A 15,459-nucleotide genomic window follows, 5' to 3' on the forward strand; every position below is an offset into this window, starting at 1 on the left:
ACATTTTATCTTGACTTTTTTCTTGAAATTTAACGACTTTTTTTCCTCATAATTTAACGAATTTGTTCTCATAATCTAATGACTTTTTTCTCGTAATTTAATGACTTTATTCTCAACATTTTATTTCGACTTTTTTCTCGAAATTTAACAAGTTTTTTCTCGAAATTTAACAACTTTAATCTCGAGATGGTTTTATTTTTTTATTATTGCTTGGCCCTAATCCCCTTCCGTAATTATCACTTGATATTATTAAGATTATAATAGGTGCAAGATGATGATGCCATGAATAGCCTATAGATCTTCATATAAAAGATAAAAAAGGACCTCCTCCTCCTCCTCCTGTCTAGTTGGTTAGCCATGCCTGTCTTTTGTGATGCCTGAAGCACAATCAGATTAAGTTATGGGTCATTCTTTTATTGTGATTGGTAGATCAGGGACTAATCAGTGACCAGGCAGTAGGCTACTTATATTATAAAAACATAAAATTTTGTGATGTCCATGGACGCAGGGTCTGAAGGGGTTATAATTTAATCTAATTAACTATAATTTTCTTATATATTTCGTAATCTATTATTTATACATATTATTCACTTTTTTCTCTATCTTTCATTGTATGCTGCTTGGATTTATTGTGGGTGTGTTTTACAATGATAATAATGATTGTTTATTGTTAATTAAGCAAACAAATGCACGCTAAAATAATTTACGCTCCAAAACTGTAGGTGGCGCAGATTTAATCATGTATCATTGGCTCCGCCCGGAGACTGCTGGCCTGGTACTGCTGTGGGTCGCGCCCGGTCAGGTTGATGTTACTGCACTGGAAAGCGGAGTTTGTTCACAATAGCGATGGCAGAAATATCCCTTTATGTCTCCAGCGTCAGTATAACTGTGACACATGATATGGAACCTGACAAGGTAAATTATATATTTGACCATTTTAAATCATGCGTAACGTTACATGACTGTATTACTCGGATAAATCATTTCATTTACTCTAAATCCCAATAAATTATAATGAAAGTCTGCTCAGTTTAATTTTACTGTTATCACATATGATTCAACCATTGTGCCAGAAATTAAATCATGGCTCCCGGTCTTTTTTCTATCGTTATAAAGGTATAAAAACAAGCATATTAAACTGATTAGCGCTTATTTACATTGAAACTAAAGCCAGTCAGATTACACAGTATGACTTTTCCACCAAAAGTTACCTCATTAATTCAAATAAAATATAAAAAGTGATAACATGGTATTAACTATGGTATAACAAAGTAATGAGAAAGTTTTGAAGCACAGCTATATTTGTTTCTTTCTTTTTTTAAGCAGACCCATATACATTTAACGTTAATTTGTGAATAAACACAACAATACTGTGGTATTTTGGAAACTAACGTTACTATTGTTAATTTGTTTTTGTAATGGCACTAAGGTAATTTTCTTCCTCATTCCAGTTTAAAAGCCCACCATATTGCACATAATCAGCTTAAGCTAATATAGATGATCTGTGATGTGTGACTGTGGACAGATCTCTGCAAAAGAGAAAGGATATGAGTGTGTGGAGCTTGGTGATCTAGACAGAAAAGAGAAGACCCCACGCCGCATTATTCATTTCTCCAGTGGGGAGACCATGGAAGAATACAGCACAGATGAGGAGGAGGAAGACAAAAAACAGAACGCAAAGAAAGAGCTTCTGTCTTCCATAGACACAGTATGTGTGTTTGAACAAATCCTCTGAATGGCCCTTAAAGGGATAGTTCACCCATTCTGTCATCATTTACTCGCCCTCATGTCGTTCCAAACCTGTATGACTTATGTGAAATGCAAAAGAAGACATTTTTTAGAAAATCTTCTTTTGTGTTCCACAATAGAAAGCTGGTTTGAGACAACAGAAGGGTGAGTACATTTTTGGGTGCACTATCCAGAAATATAAAAGAAGAAAATTAAAACAGAATAAGACAGTGTAAAGGTAACAGTACATAAATATAACTGTATTTTTTTTTATCTTTGTTTTACAGTCCAAGCTGACTTGGGGCCCGTATGTCTGGTTTCAGATGTGGAGAGCAGCTTCATCCACTATATCTGGTAAGTCTGTGACGAAACAGAAGACTGGATTTTTTAAACAGATGTAATCTAAACTGTGTGATTTTGTAAAATGTCCCAGATTAAAAAATATATTTGTTGAATGAAATATTCTGTTTGCATGTGATAGCCAATATTTATCATGTTTGCCTTCTTCACTGATATATTTTATTTATGTTACAGATTTGTTACACAAAAAGTCATCAATTAAACAAACACATGCACCTTAAAGGATTGGTTCACTTCGGAATTAAAATTTCCTGATAATTTACTCACCCCCATGTCATCCAAGATGTTCATGTCTTTCTTTCTTCAGTCAAAAAGAAATTAAAGTTTATGATAAAAACATTCCAGGATTTTTCTCCTATATAGTGGACTTCAATGGGCACCAAACAGTTAAAGGTCAAAATTAGTTTCACTGCAGCTTCAAATTGTTCTACACGATCCCAGATGAGAAATAAGGGTCTTTTCTAGTGAAACCATCGCTCATTTTCTGAAAAAAATTGAAAATTATATAAGGTTTTAACCATAAATGCTCATCTTGAACTAGCTCTCTTCTTCTTCTTTATTAGAATTCCGGCAGTGTAGACAAGTGTATTACTGCCCTCCACAGGTCAAAGTTTTGAACTAATTTTTATATGCAATATGCTAGTATATAACAATTAGTTCAAACTTTGACCTGTGGAGGGCAGTAATAATTAATTTTGACCTTCAACTGTTTGGTGCCCATTGAAGTCCACTATATGTAAAAAAAAATCCTGGAATGTTTTCATCAAAAAAAATAAAAATAAATAAAAGATGCTGAAAAATAAGTATAAGGTGTTGTTTATATTTACTGCTAAACCTTATAATAGCACCAGTTGGGGATTCAATACAAACAACATTTCCGAGGAAAAATATTAAATATATACACTTACACTTATTTCACTATTGTAAGTTATTTCCACTATTGTACGTTGTTGCCATAAAGTACCTTAAAATAATATTTTTTTCCAATTTTAGCTATTCTAAGAAAAGAAAAAAAGAGTCAAATATTTTTTTTTATAAATTTATCATAATGCGTGCGGTAGAGGGTTAAATAATTCCTGCCAATGGCATACGCAAATAAAGAGGCGAGGCCTGGATTGAGTTGTGCTAAGTAGTGTGCTGAAACTCACAGTTATGGTAAGGGGCGTGACATTTCCAAAACATGCTCAAAGTGGTTGACCAATCACAACACACTGGTCCAGCTGACCAATCCAAGCACTTTGGGCTTTTTGGAAGGAGGGGATTCATAGAGACAAGAACTATACAAAGTGTTACTCATAGACAGGGAGGAGAGGCAGCTCCAACAATGTAAAATATGTGGAAAAGAATGTGTTTTTGAACATTCAAGCATAAAACACCTTATTCTAGTAGACCCTAAAAGCAAAATCAAGACTTTGTAAAAGGGACATAATAGGGCCTCTTTAACATCACATCAGCTTCTACAAAATTAACAACAATCTTAGCTTCCTTTTTTGGAAATAAAACTGTTACAAATCATATTCATATTCTATGTACATGCATAAAGACTGAACATGTGCATAAGTAATCATGCCTGGGGATTAAAAATGGTTTTCTGGCTTAATATTTGTGTCTGAGTGATTAGCAATGAAATCTTCTTTGGGCCATTGTGGATGATTTTAAATGATTATGACATGGCGGTTTTGATGTTTTATTCAAATATGCAAAACACTGAAACATGTTCAAGCTTATTTTTGCGTGCTATCTAGTTCGTGTTTAGCAAAGCACCACATCATAAGATTTTCTTTAACCGTTTTAAAAATCCTTCAGCTGTACAGAGACGCACTTTGTAAGCTTCTTAAAATGTAGCAATTTCTTGAAAAGGCAGAAAATTGGGAAAATGTATGGATGGTACAGTGAACACATACTCAAGAATTAAAGCAAAACATGCTCAAGCACTTATTTCTCACATTTTGTTATGGCACATTTAGGTAGTCATTTGTAAATATTCATATTCTATAACCATCTTACAGCTTGTGACTACCTGGGTGAGCGAATGGCATCACTTTTTGGCATCACCTCAGCTAAATACCAGTATGCCATAGATGAATACAGCAGGTCAAAGAGGGAGGTACGGCATTCGTTTATGTTCACTTAATGTAAAAGATTAATATCAGAATTGTCATATTGTAATGTCTTGTTGTTTTCTAACAAAAGGAGGGCAGAGATGAAGATACACAGCTCTCTGAAGAGGCGGAGCACCTGTTTGAAGAGCAGAAATATGATGAAGATGAAGATCCGAAGACCAACCAGCCCGAGACCAACAGTACTCAAGTACAGGTGACCAATGAGCTGGACTGTCAGCCTTCTGTAGTACCCAACGCAGTTCACATCCCTGTTCTTGTTACTAGCAATTAATAACCATGAGTATAGTCATATAATTGTGGTTTAAACACTAGTCTCTAGTCTATAAAGCACTTACCACAGGGATGTAATCAGGCTCTGTAATAGATTTCATGTATCTCCATGTTAACTTGTGATTTTGACTGCCTTAATGCACTGATCCTGGGCCAGTGAAACAATACATACTGATCATGGTGCTAATGAGGAGAAGAGCCAATTCTTCAGCCTCTGACCAAGAATGAATTTGTTTTAAAATGCAACTACGCTAACATGATTACACTGAACATGTGTTTTTAATTGACTCTGTACAGTATCTATGTTTTATTATTATTAGTGTTATGAAAGCATTTGATGGACTTGTCCTCCATCAATACAGAGACACATACCTCACACTGATTTTTCAGTATTTATTTAATATACTGTTAATGCTTTATATTTGTCATTGTTTTTTAAAGAGAAAATGTAATTTTTTACCATTTTGTGTTTAACATGAATATAATACTACAGTATTATACCTTACGAGACTTAATTGTATCAATGTTTAGTTCAGGGTTCATACGGAGTTTGGAAAATGCTTGATTTTAACTATTACGTTTTCAAGGTGTTTGAATTTAGAATATCGTCCTTAAAAATGCTTGATTTTTTTTCCCCCTTAGAACATCCAGTGTGATTAAAAGTGAAAAAAGCTATTAACGAAAATGAACCTTTATTAAAGATCAAGTCATAGATACCTTGCATGAGTCTAATGTTTTGATGTTGTGCGAGTACATACAGTCATGGCGTCGCTAGCGGGAGGAAAAGGGTGCAAGATTTCTACTGAGGGGTTTTATACTGAAATAACTACTTTAAAATCAATCACGTTTTAAGTTTTAATTTTATTGTGTAAAGACAAGTGTGTGGAATACTGAACTATGGGAAAGGCATTTAGTGCTAGCCAAGGCTCTTTGAATTAAAGATGCAGTGAGCAATTTCTGAGAAACCCTGTTGAAAGTGGATCGGACCAAGCAGCACAGGGTGCGTATCCACTCATGATGGGGGAGGAGAGTCATTTGACCTAGTTTTCCTGTGTTGTATTGATTAGTCATTCCGTTCACCTGTTGTCCAAGTTAATTAGCCTATTAGTTCCTTGTTTGCTTTAGTATTTATAGGCCCATGTTTCCTGAGTTCCTTTGTCCTGTCTCTTTCAATGTTGAGGTGTTTTTATATCTGTTTCTGGATTAAAATATATTTGAATTGCATTCTCCTTCGTTGTGCGCTTCCTTGCACAGCCACCTGTGACACCTGCATACTGCAAAGTTATAATCACTACACTATTATATTAATCTTTTGGCTTGTTTTAAATAAAACAAGCCAAAAGATTAATATAATAGAGTGACAACTTTTGTTTTTTAAGTAGTTAATGGGTTAATACATGTATTTTATTTTAAAATAAAAAAAAAATATTTAATGTGTATGGCGTTTGTGAAATGTTTCTTTTAAAGGTGCCGTAGAATGTGTTTTCAAAAGAAGTAATATAAGTCTAAGTTGTCCCCTGAATGTGTCTGTGAAGTTTCAGCTCAAAATACCACACAGATATTTTTTAATTCATTTTTTTAACTGCCTGTTTTGTGGCATCATTAAATATGCGCCGATTCAGGCTGTGGCCCCTTTAAATCCTCGTGCTTCCTGCCCCCGAGCTCGCGACTGCCTTAAACAGCATAAACAAAGTCCACAGAGTTAAAATAACCCTCAAAATGGATCTTTACAAAGTGTTCGTCATGCAGCATGTCTAATCGCATAAGTACAGTGTTTATTTTGATGTTTACATTTGATTCTGAATGAGTTTGAGGCTATGCTCCGTGGCTAAAGCTAACGTTACACATTGTTGGAGAGATTTATAAAGAATGAAGATGTTTTTATGAATTATACAGACTGCAAGTGTTTAAAAATGAAAATAACGACAGCTCTCTCTCTTGTCTCTGTGAATACAGTAATAAACGATGGTAACTTTAACCACATTTAACAGTACATTAGCAACATGCTAACGAAACATTTAGAAAGACAATTTACAAATATCACTAAAAATATCATGATATCATGGATCATGTCAGTTATTATTGCTCCATCTGCCATTTTTCGCTATTGTCCTTGCTTGCTTACCTAGTCTGATGATTCAGCTGTGCACAGATCCAGACGTTAATACTGGCTTGTGTAATGCCTTGAACATGAGCTGGCATATGCAAATATTGGGGGCGTACATATTAATGATCCCGGCTGTTACGTAACAGTCGGTGTTATGTAGAGATTCGCCTGTTCTTTGGAGGTCTTTTAAACAAATGAGATTTATATAAGAAGGGGGAAACAATGGAGTTTGAGACTCACTGTATGTCATAATAAAATGTATGTTTATGCTGTTTAAAGGTGCTAAAGAGGATGTTTTGTTTTATACATTTTTGCAATATTACTTGAAACTGTCTTTACTAACTGATAAAAGACTATTTATTAGGTGCACTGAAAGGAATAATATTAATATACATCATCTGTGCACGAGGTAGGGCCTTAAAAACATCAGCCAATCGTTTACGCGATCATCGCGTAAACGATTGGCCCTCTGGCTTGTCAATCACTGCCGTGACATTCCTTTTGAGAGACGAGCGCGGCTGCGCTCTCCAGTAACTTTCCACACTCCACAGGCGCCGCATGCAATGTTTTTGTCAGGAGACAGGAATAACAACTGCAGATTATGAGTTACCTGCGGTGAGTCCGACATAATGAATCCAAAACATCGAATGCCGGTGGTAAACATTCGTGTTCCAATATGAGTGTTTACGAGTTTTGGGAGGCGTTCCTTTGAAATGTGTTGTGAAGGAGGGGGGTTGTTCTTACGCATGTGCTCATTTCAAAAACTCAGTAAGTCTTTGGATTCTCAGTCGACGAAAAAATCCTCTCTATCACCTTTAAATGTAGACAGCAGACAGATGCTGTTTTCTGCAACATCTTTACTCATTTCACTCAGACAAAAACAGATTCGGTATTTCTCAAAATGAATAAGAATGTACAAGAAAATACAAACACCAAATTTTATGCAAACCTGCAATAATTACATGCTTAGAATAATGCAAACATATTTTATGCCACCCTTAGACTTTATACCCACGTTTGAAAAGCACCATTTATTTTTACTGCCCCTACTTGAAACTGATGGTAAAGTGATTCACTCTTAAAATATTATATTTACTCTGTAAGTATAACGGTTATGTTCTGTTTGATTTGGTTTTCATTGTCACCCTGTTTCCTACTGTGTGCATGTTTGTTTTCTTGATTGATTCATTATTCCATTCACCTGTTCTCTTATTAATTATCTTGTTAGCTCCTGTGCATTTATGCTCCCTGTTCTGTTCAGTTCTTTGTCTTGTCTTGTTAAGGCATAAGTGGTTTGTTTCTCCTGTGATTCCTCTGAGTTTTTCCTGCCTGTACCGTGAGTTTTTAATTAAAGGACTGTTTCTGTGAATTACTCGTCTTTGTGCGCTTAATACTACCACCCGTGAGAGAAGCAGAAACCAAAAAGTAATTCATTTATTTGCGTCATTTTTTTCCCCTTTTTTCCCTTCCGCTGGAAGAACATACACGGGACTTCATACATCTAGCGTGCTTCATGCACTACCTGGACCTGCTCGCTCAGGCTAGTGTGGTAAAATACACAGAGCGAGCAAGCCAAGGCACATCTTCCAGCAGGCAGTCCCAGAGATAACTTATGCTGCATTTGTGGAGTGGACACTGGTAAATAACTCTCCGTTTACCATCAGCCTGGCAGAGGACCACCCCAGCCTATGGTTGCCCAGCCTATTCCACATCCAGAGATCAGCCATCCGCCACCAACGAACAGCAGGATGGTGTTGCAAATGCCCACCGCAGACAAGGTAGACCGGCCTGCTGTGAGTGACAAGCCCGAACCTGAGAAGAGGACAGAAGCAGTCATTGCCCCTGGAGCCTGAGACCCTCAAAGTGTCTGACCAGGTGCGTTAGCCAGTAACATCTTGCAAGGCCGAGGGAGTGTTAATGGAGTTCGAGGGCTGGGTAGGAAAACCCTGGCCACAAACTTCGCCTCTGGAAATTATTTGGAGGATTTGCTGAAGGCATTTGAGAAGGAAAATTACCTGTTTCTCCAAACCCTGCTGGTTCCACCCAGCCCTGAATCTCTTGTGATTCCTCCCAGCTTCCTCTAACAGCCAGTTCCTTAGTCTGCCTTCCGCTGGTTCCATTCAGCCCTTCTGCATCTCCAACATCATCAATTCACCTAGCTTTCGCCCAGTAAAGAGGTATCCCCTGGCTTCGCCTCCAGCCTCTGAACCCATCACTCCACCGTGGCCTGTTGACTCCACTTTGGCTCCTCCCTCCCTCTGCTCCACCAGAAACCATCATCCTTAGGACTCCACCAGGCTCCCTCGTCCCACCGGCTCCACCTTGGTCAGACGTCATCCTGCCTGCATCTTCGGCTCCGCCTGGCTCCTTCCGACTCACCGTGGCTCCTTCCTCCCTCAACTCCGCCGTGGGGCTTTGTCCTGGCTGGTCTCTGGACCAACATCTGGACTCCCCATGGACTTCCTCCATGGCATCCTCCACTCCCCCATAGACTTACGTGTTGGACTTTGTTTTGTCTCGCCCAGTTCCTCGTCCTCCTCCAGAGCCCCAGCCCTGCCTCCCCCGGTGGACTATTTAACTGTGTGAGGACGCACCTTTTTCGGGAGGGGCCGTACTCTGACAGTTATGTTCTATTTGATTTAGTTTCATTGTTCACCCTGTTTCCTAGAGCCCAGTCCACACAGAGACGCATTTAGATCTGTAAAAAATGTTGTATCATATAGGCCGTTTCGTCCAGATGGATCCGGGTGTTTTGGGAGCCTGAAACTGCTTCTTTTTTTTTTTTTTTTTTAAACCGGGTCCCAGAGTGGATACATCTGAAAATGACACCCTTGCACTTTTATGTGTACAGCCAATCTGTATATTTTGTGAAACAATGTCATCACCCCACATCTTGACACTAGTCAGACACCGCTACGTCACGTAACAGCAACGTGCACATGCTCCAAGTCTTATTCTCCGTTTTTAGTGTATCTCTGTGGCAGACTTACAGCGCCACATACTGATCTGGCATGTTCACTACATCGTTTTGAGTCGGTTTCAGTGGTTTTGTCATTACATGTAGATATTTCTTGAGACAAGGGAAAAAAGATTGGATCGGGAAAGCTCTGGCTTTGTGTGGATGTGGCCCTAGTGTGCGTGCCTGTTTGTTCCCTTGATTGATTCATTATTCCGTTCACCCTTTGTCTAATTAATTATCTCCTTAGCTCCTGTGCATTTATACTCCCTGTTCTGTTCAGTTCTTTGTCTTGTCTCGTTAACGTGTAGTGGTTTGTTTCTACGGTGTACCACCCGTAACAGTAAGTTGGATGGATCTGTATGTGTTGTGTGGGTAGATTATGTTCTACTGTGCTCTCCCTTGATAGATACGGTTTTGTCTTGGGCAACAAAGGTCTCTATGTTTCTGTGGTACTGAAGGCCAGTTGAGCATGTCCTCATTGTAACCTTGCTCATATGAGTAAGGCTGGTTTCATTCAGACAGAGACATTGCACAAAACTAATTTTAACTTTGCAAGGACATGATGCATATAAAATAGATATAAAACTCTGTGTGTGTACAGTTGTGGTCAGAATTATTGGCACCCTTGGTAAATATGATCAAAGATGACTGTAAAAATAAATCTGCATTGTTTATCCTTTTGATCTTTAATTCATAAAATTAGCAAAAATCTAACCTTTCATTGAAGGAAAAGAATTGAAAGTGGGGGGGAAATCACATTATGAAATAAATGTTTTTCAGTTTTCACATGGACAGGCTTTTGTAAGCATCGCGTTTGGGCATTTCATTCCCAAAAGTCCTTGAAGCAGCACCTTGAAAGGGAAAGCTTGAAAGCAGTTTCCTTGAAAGGGAACGTCTCAGGCTATGACTGTAACCATAATTCCCTGAGAAGGGAATGAGGACATTGTGTCACCCTGACATACTTCCTTCATCGTGTTGATCGACTTGCTTTCGGCTATTTGAAGCAAACGCCGGTCATTCCGGATGAGCTTTTATGCTTTCCTGGTCGTGACATCACCCACCCGTGACGTTCACTCTCGCCATTGGACTAGCTGACATGATGACTAGTTGGCAATCATGCAGAAGCATTCCCAAAGCATCCATGACACAGCGTCTCATTCCCTTCTTTTTAGGGAACTATGGTTACAGTCGTAACCTGAGATGGTCTCTTTCCACCTTCATTCAAATGTTGATGTTTGTTGTTTCACAAAAAACAACAACAACAACAAAAACAATAGTGTTAATTATGAGTAATATTAGGTGCACAACCTAACAAGTAGTAAGTAATAACAAAAAATATTTTGGTAATTCACTAAAATAGTGAATAAGCCTTATGAATTTTTATTTTTATATATATATATATATATATATATATATATATATAATATACATATTAGTATGTATGTTTTTTAAGAGTAATTCATTTTTTAAATGTAGTCATATTATACGATTGTGTATTTGTTAACCTGATTGACATTAGATGTTCACTAGAAATCTAATTAGTCTGAATTACTTGAAAAAAATCCCAGTTTATTAACCAGTTTATTCATGATATACAAACATCAACAATTTGACTACGAATCCTAGGCTTCTTAACATGTTGTAGAAGGAGTTTTAAGTTTATTCCTGCATGTTTTTTCTCTATTCTTTCTTATCAGCTTTATGAAACTTCACCTCTTCAGTGTCCAGCAGGAGACTGACTCAGATTTAGCCTCTGCAGTTCTACAGACAGTGTTCTGTGACATCATAACATGACTGAAAACAGACGACAGAGGGCAGCAGCAAGCCCAACGTGTTGTTATGGCAACCAGATTCTTTGCAGCTGACCTGATTGAAAGACAAGTTAGAGTATTAAGAAATAAACTTAAAATGGCAAATAAACAGCTTTCTTTTTCTGCAAACTATATATTTCATTTTAAAGAAAAAAAATATGTGAGCCTAAACAGCCAAAACTGGAATATAGTTATGTTAGTGTAAATGTGTTTCTTCAAAAGAGCCAATAGATGGCAATGTGAACCAAGTGGAAGTCAGAAAAAGCCAATTATAGTTTTTTTATTCGCTTTGGTACTATTTTCACAAGTAAGGTGTACATTTTCAAAACTCTTAGTACAAAACTCCAAACTGATCACACTTGTAACACAGCTAGTCATTCATTCAAAACCTGATCCCATGCTTTCATTAATTTCATCCACATAATCATTGTTTCAAACACAAGACTATTGTAATATGTGAAGAAAGAAAAAAAAAACATTTATTGTAATATGTGACAAACATGAGAACATTTGGTTTAATTACCCAAACACAAGAGTATGACCTTCTTTCAATTTAGTACTTTTAACAATCAGTTAATTTAATAGCAAACAATGCAAGATAAACGTTTCAAAGTCACTCTTGCTGCTGAAATAACTACAGCAACACAGGCTACAGATGCCACATTAGAAAATACACTTATCTAACTTACGTAACATAAAATCCATAATGTTTGTAATAGTATCTATGCAGTGTATTATCAAAAGGTGTGATGAAGTATGACACAGTCATGAGGTTTTGCAGAACAGAGTTTGCTAGCAGTACAGTAAATGTTCTCACTGCACCATATGACTGAATCTATACTGTAGTTGACCTTTATAAGTGTGAGTTACAGAAATGTGGCAGACCCTACCATCTTTTTACAGTATTACATGGCATACATACTGTAATGTAAAATGCTGTATTTGATGCCATCTGTCTCCCTTCTTCTGATGCATCTCTGATCAATCTGATGTTATACAGTCATTGACTGTACTCTATTTTACCATACTCTATCCTGCTCTATGTTCATAAATTGCAAATCTCTGTCTGCGTCACACACACACACACACTTTGAACATAGTGTTTATCTTAGATAAATCGATTATAATGTAAAAAGAATGCATTACATTTGGTTATCCGTATTGAAAATTGCAAACAAAATAGAAACTATATCTATAGAATCTATCTATAGAAATCTATAGATGTACCAAATTATTCATTGATAAACCATTAAGATCAGTTGGATTTAATAACAGACAAATGTATTAAACTGAAAAGTTTGATAGGAATAGCATTATGAAAGGCAGTTACTATGAATGAAATGTTTATAGATGAAACACTTATTTTGTGTTGTGAAAAGGATACTTTGTGATTTTGTGTATTGTACTAACACAATTGAAAATATGCTGAAATGTTTGAAAAAAGTGCACTTTTGATGATCTGTTGTGATATTAGTTTAGAGTTAGAGTTTTTAAAAATGTAACACTTGCTTGTGAAAATTGCACCAAAGCAATTTAAAAACCTGTAATAAACCTTACATCACTTACACATTACACCCATTGATAGCGTTGTTCCAGATGTACACATGCTTTATTTTTTCTATTTTATGGTTTCTAATCTGTTTTAAGGTGCAATAGGTGATCTGGGAAATGCTAACGTTAGCCTGCTAGCATTGAAAGCATACGATCCCACCCTTGAAAATCACCGTCCAAAGTCACGTTTGCTCTCTGCGTCACAAGAGACGATGTTAAATTACCTCATGTCTCAAAGCAAATTACATTTACAATAATAACGAACGTAAACAACTAGAGAGCTTGTACCTGACTGCTACAGATTCACTTCGATGTTGATACTGTTGACATGGAAACGCATAATTCAGAGTGAGGATGTGAACAGCTTAGGTTAGAACGTCACGGGTTGCCATCTCTTAATTACGGTAGTTATGGCGTGAACGCAGCATAAGCTTGTTGTTTTGATTTGGTAGGAACTGTAAAAGGTGGCTGCTGTTTGTTTGCCGTGCTCCGCGACTGACGTCTGTCTACATAAACTCTGCATAGCATGAAATGAGCTGATGACATATGATGTCTGTGCAAATAGGGTGCAGTGTTGCCCGATGTACGATAATTATCGTATTTGTACGATAATTTTGACCTCTGTACAATCAATAATGAAAAAAATTCCCATAATGTACGATAATTTCAGAATTTTGTGACACTTCAAATGCTGGTCGTTGTAATCATAGGGCTTCTCATAGCGCTACTCATTGATCTAGCTGTGGATGCTACGGCTACCATCATGATTGTGAGGAGAACATGAATGTGGTGTTAGGCATGTCTTGCATCTCATCTCACGTTAAGTCTTCTCGGCCAATTCATCGTGGAGAATGACTTTCTCTCACGAGCACAAGTTGGACATTCCTGTCGTGGCTCTTAGGTCAGTTGTTTCCAAGCTAAGGTTGATAGTTTAGCAATAAAGTATAGAAAATGTGTTTGGACCTTCCAACTAAGGTTACTCCTAGTTATTTTGTTTTCTGTTGTGGTAATTTGCAGGTCATGTCAAAAAGTTGTTGGTCTAGATACATAGCTGTATTCTGTACGTTTGACTCATGTATGATCATTTTTATCCAAATATGATAAATTTGAGCTTCTGGTACAATACTTGGACTGCTGGACATTTCCAATCTTGCAACACTGGTGTGCGAGGGTATGTGAAAACATACTTTGACACAGGCAGGTAGGACATTGTGTTATTTAATTAGGACCAAATATAAAGATTGGATGAACATTTTAACAAAAAATGTTTGTGTAGAGAATCACCTATTGCACCTTTAAGTTTTATAGACCATGTGGCTGGATGAAGACCATTTATCATTGAAGCAGTTATAAATGTTATGTAAACAACATGCAAATTTCATATTTCAAAGCAGCAGTGGAAAGGTTGGAACGGTGTCAAAGGTGGTGTAAATAAAGTTTTGGGCAATTCTGTTTGGCAAAACAAAACAAAATGCAAAACATGTGGCTCTGATCATCAATCATGAATAGACCTCACTGGAAATTGAAATTCCAGTGAGGTCTATTCATGATTGATGAACAAACAAAACAACATCAAAAACGTCAAAAGATATGCTAATACAGTTCTTTGTAGTACGGGGCACCTAAGGGAAAAAAATAAGAGATGGGGGAATGGAATTATATTTCAAAGCTTTTGCATTCACTTGAAAAACTTTGTTAGCTAGCAAAACGTCTCCAGTTACTCGCATAAAGGGGCGGTCACACTGCACTTTTCGTTCCATTGACTTCCATTCAAACACATGCGAATGCATCATATCGGAAACGCAAGCTCATGCGAAAAGTTTCGCATTTCGCTGATTTCCAAAGTTCAAGATTGTTGAACTCTGCAGACACATGACCATTAGAAGATCGATACATCACAGCGTGACCTCTTGGCTGAATTAAAAGAAAGATATTTTTGCAGTTAAAGGTGCAATATGTATGAATTTTGCAGTAAAATATCCAAAAACCACTAGGCCAGTGTTATATATTTTGTTCACTTGAGTACTTACAATATAATTACAAAACTATTTTTACATCGTTAGAAAATTGCAATTTTAACCAAGGCTCCGGGACGCGTGAGGAGTCGACTGTCAATTGCCCGCATTACCCTCAGTTTCCGGTTTTACTTTGTAGAAACCATGGAAACTCCAAAGACGCTTTAATATTTACATGTTTTAATAGACAAGGGAGCAACCGTTTTGATATATTTATAGACAGAAATCTAATTATTGTTCTATAGCTCAACACGTTTAGTCTTATTGTTTAAATCTAATTTTCTTAATTTTTTGCGAGTACCATGCTTTACCATGCCTCAGAGAAAAACACTATTTTGTGAAGTAGCTAACATAGCATAATCAGATGCAGCTTTATTTATAGTAAGTAATACAGCATTTTCTCCATCACACAATATGTTTTAAAATTAATTGCATGCCATTTATAAACACAAGCCATCCAGCATTTAATATGATATTCTAAAATCGATCTATCTTACTGCAGTGTGCAACAAGTGTCTCACAGCAGCCACCAAGT

The 15,459-nt window shown here is 36.9% G+C and overlaps 2 protein-coding genes across 3 annotated transcripts in view; one reads left to right on the top strand and one right to left on the bottom strand.

Annotated features, from left to right (window-relative positions):
- Nucleotides 1-15,459, bottom strand: part of LOC125279048 (uncharacterized protein C2orf81 homolog) — a 101,486-nt gene that overhangs the window by 68,793 nt on the left and 17,234 nt on the right. The gene's annotated exons all lie outside the window — the stretch shown is intronic.
- zgc:153383 (uncharacterized protein LOC751751 homolog) lies at nt 780-5,705 on the top strand. Of its 2 annotated transcripts, none has more exons than XM_048208510.1 (5): nt 780-915; nt 1,526-1,708; nt 2,016-2,082; nt 4,098-4,195; nt 4,282-5,705. In XM_048208510.1, exons 1-5 carry the CDS (start codon nt 847-849, stop codon nt 4,480-4,482), a joined length of 618 nt encoding a protein of 205 aa, XP_048064467.1. In that variant the 5' UTR covers nt 780-846; the 3' UTR covers nt 4,483-5,705. The 2 variants fall into 2 exon arrangements, with proteins under 2 accessions (XP_048064467.1, XP_048064468.1); XM_048208511.1 differs by having other exon boundaries at nt 783-915; nt 1,452-1,708.

The sequence above is a fragment of the Megalobrama amblycephala genome, linkage group LG11 (genome assembly GCF_018812025.1).
Source record: "Megalobrama amblycephala isolate DHTTF-2021 linkage group LG11, ASM1881202v1, whole genome shotgun sequence".
NCBI classification, from domain to species: domain Eukaryota; kingdom Metazoa; phylum Chordata; class Actinopteri; order Cypriniformes; family Xenocyprididae; genus Megalobrama; species Megalobrama amblycephala.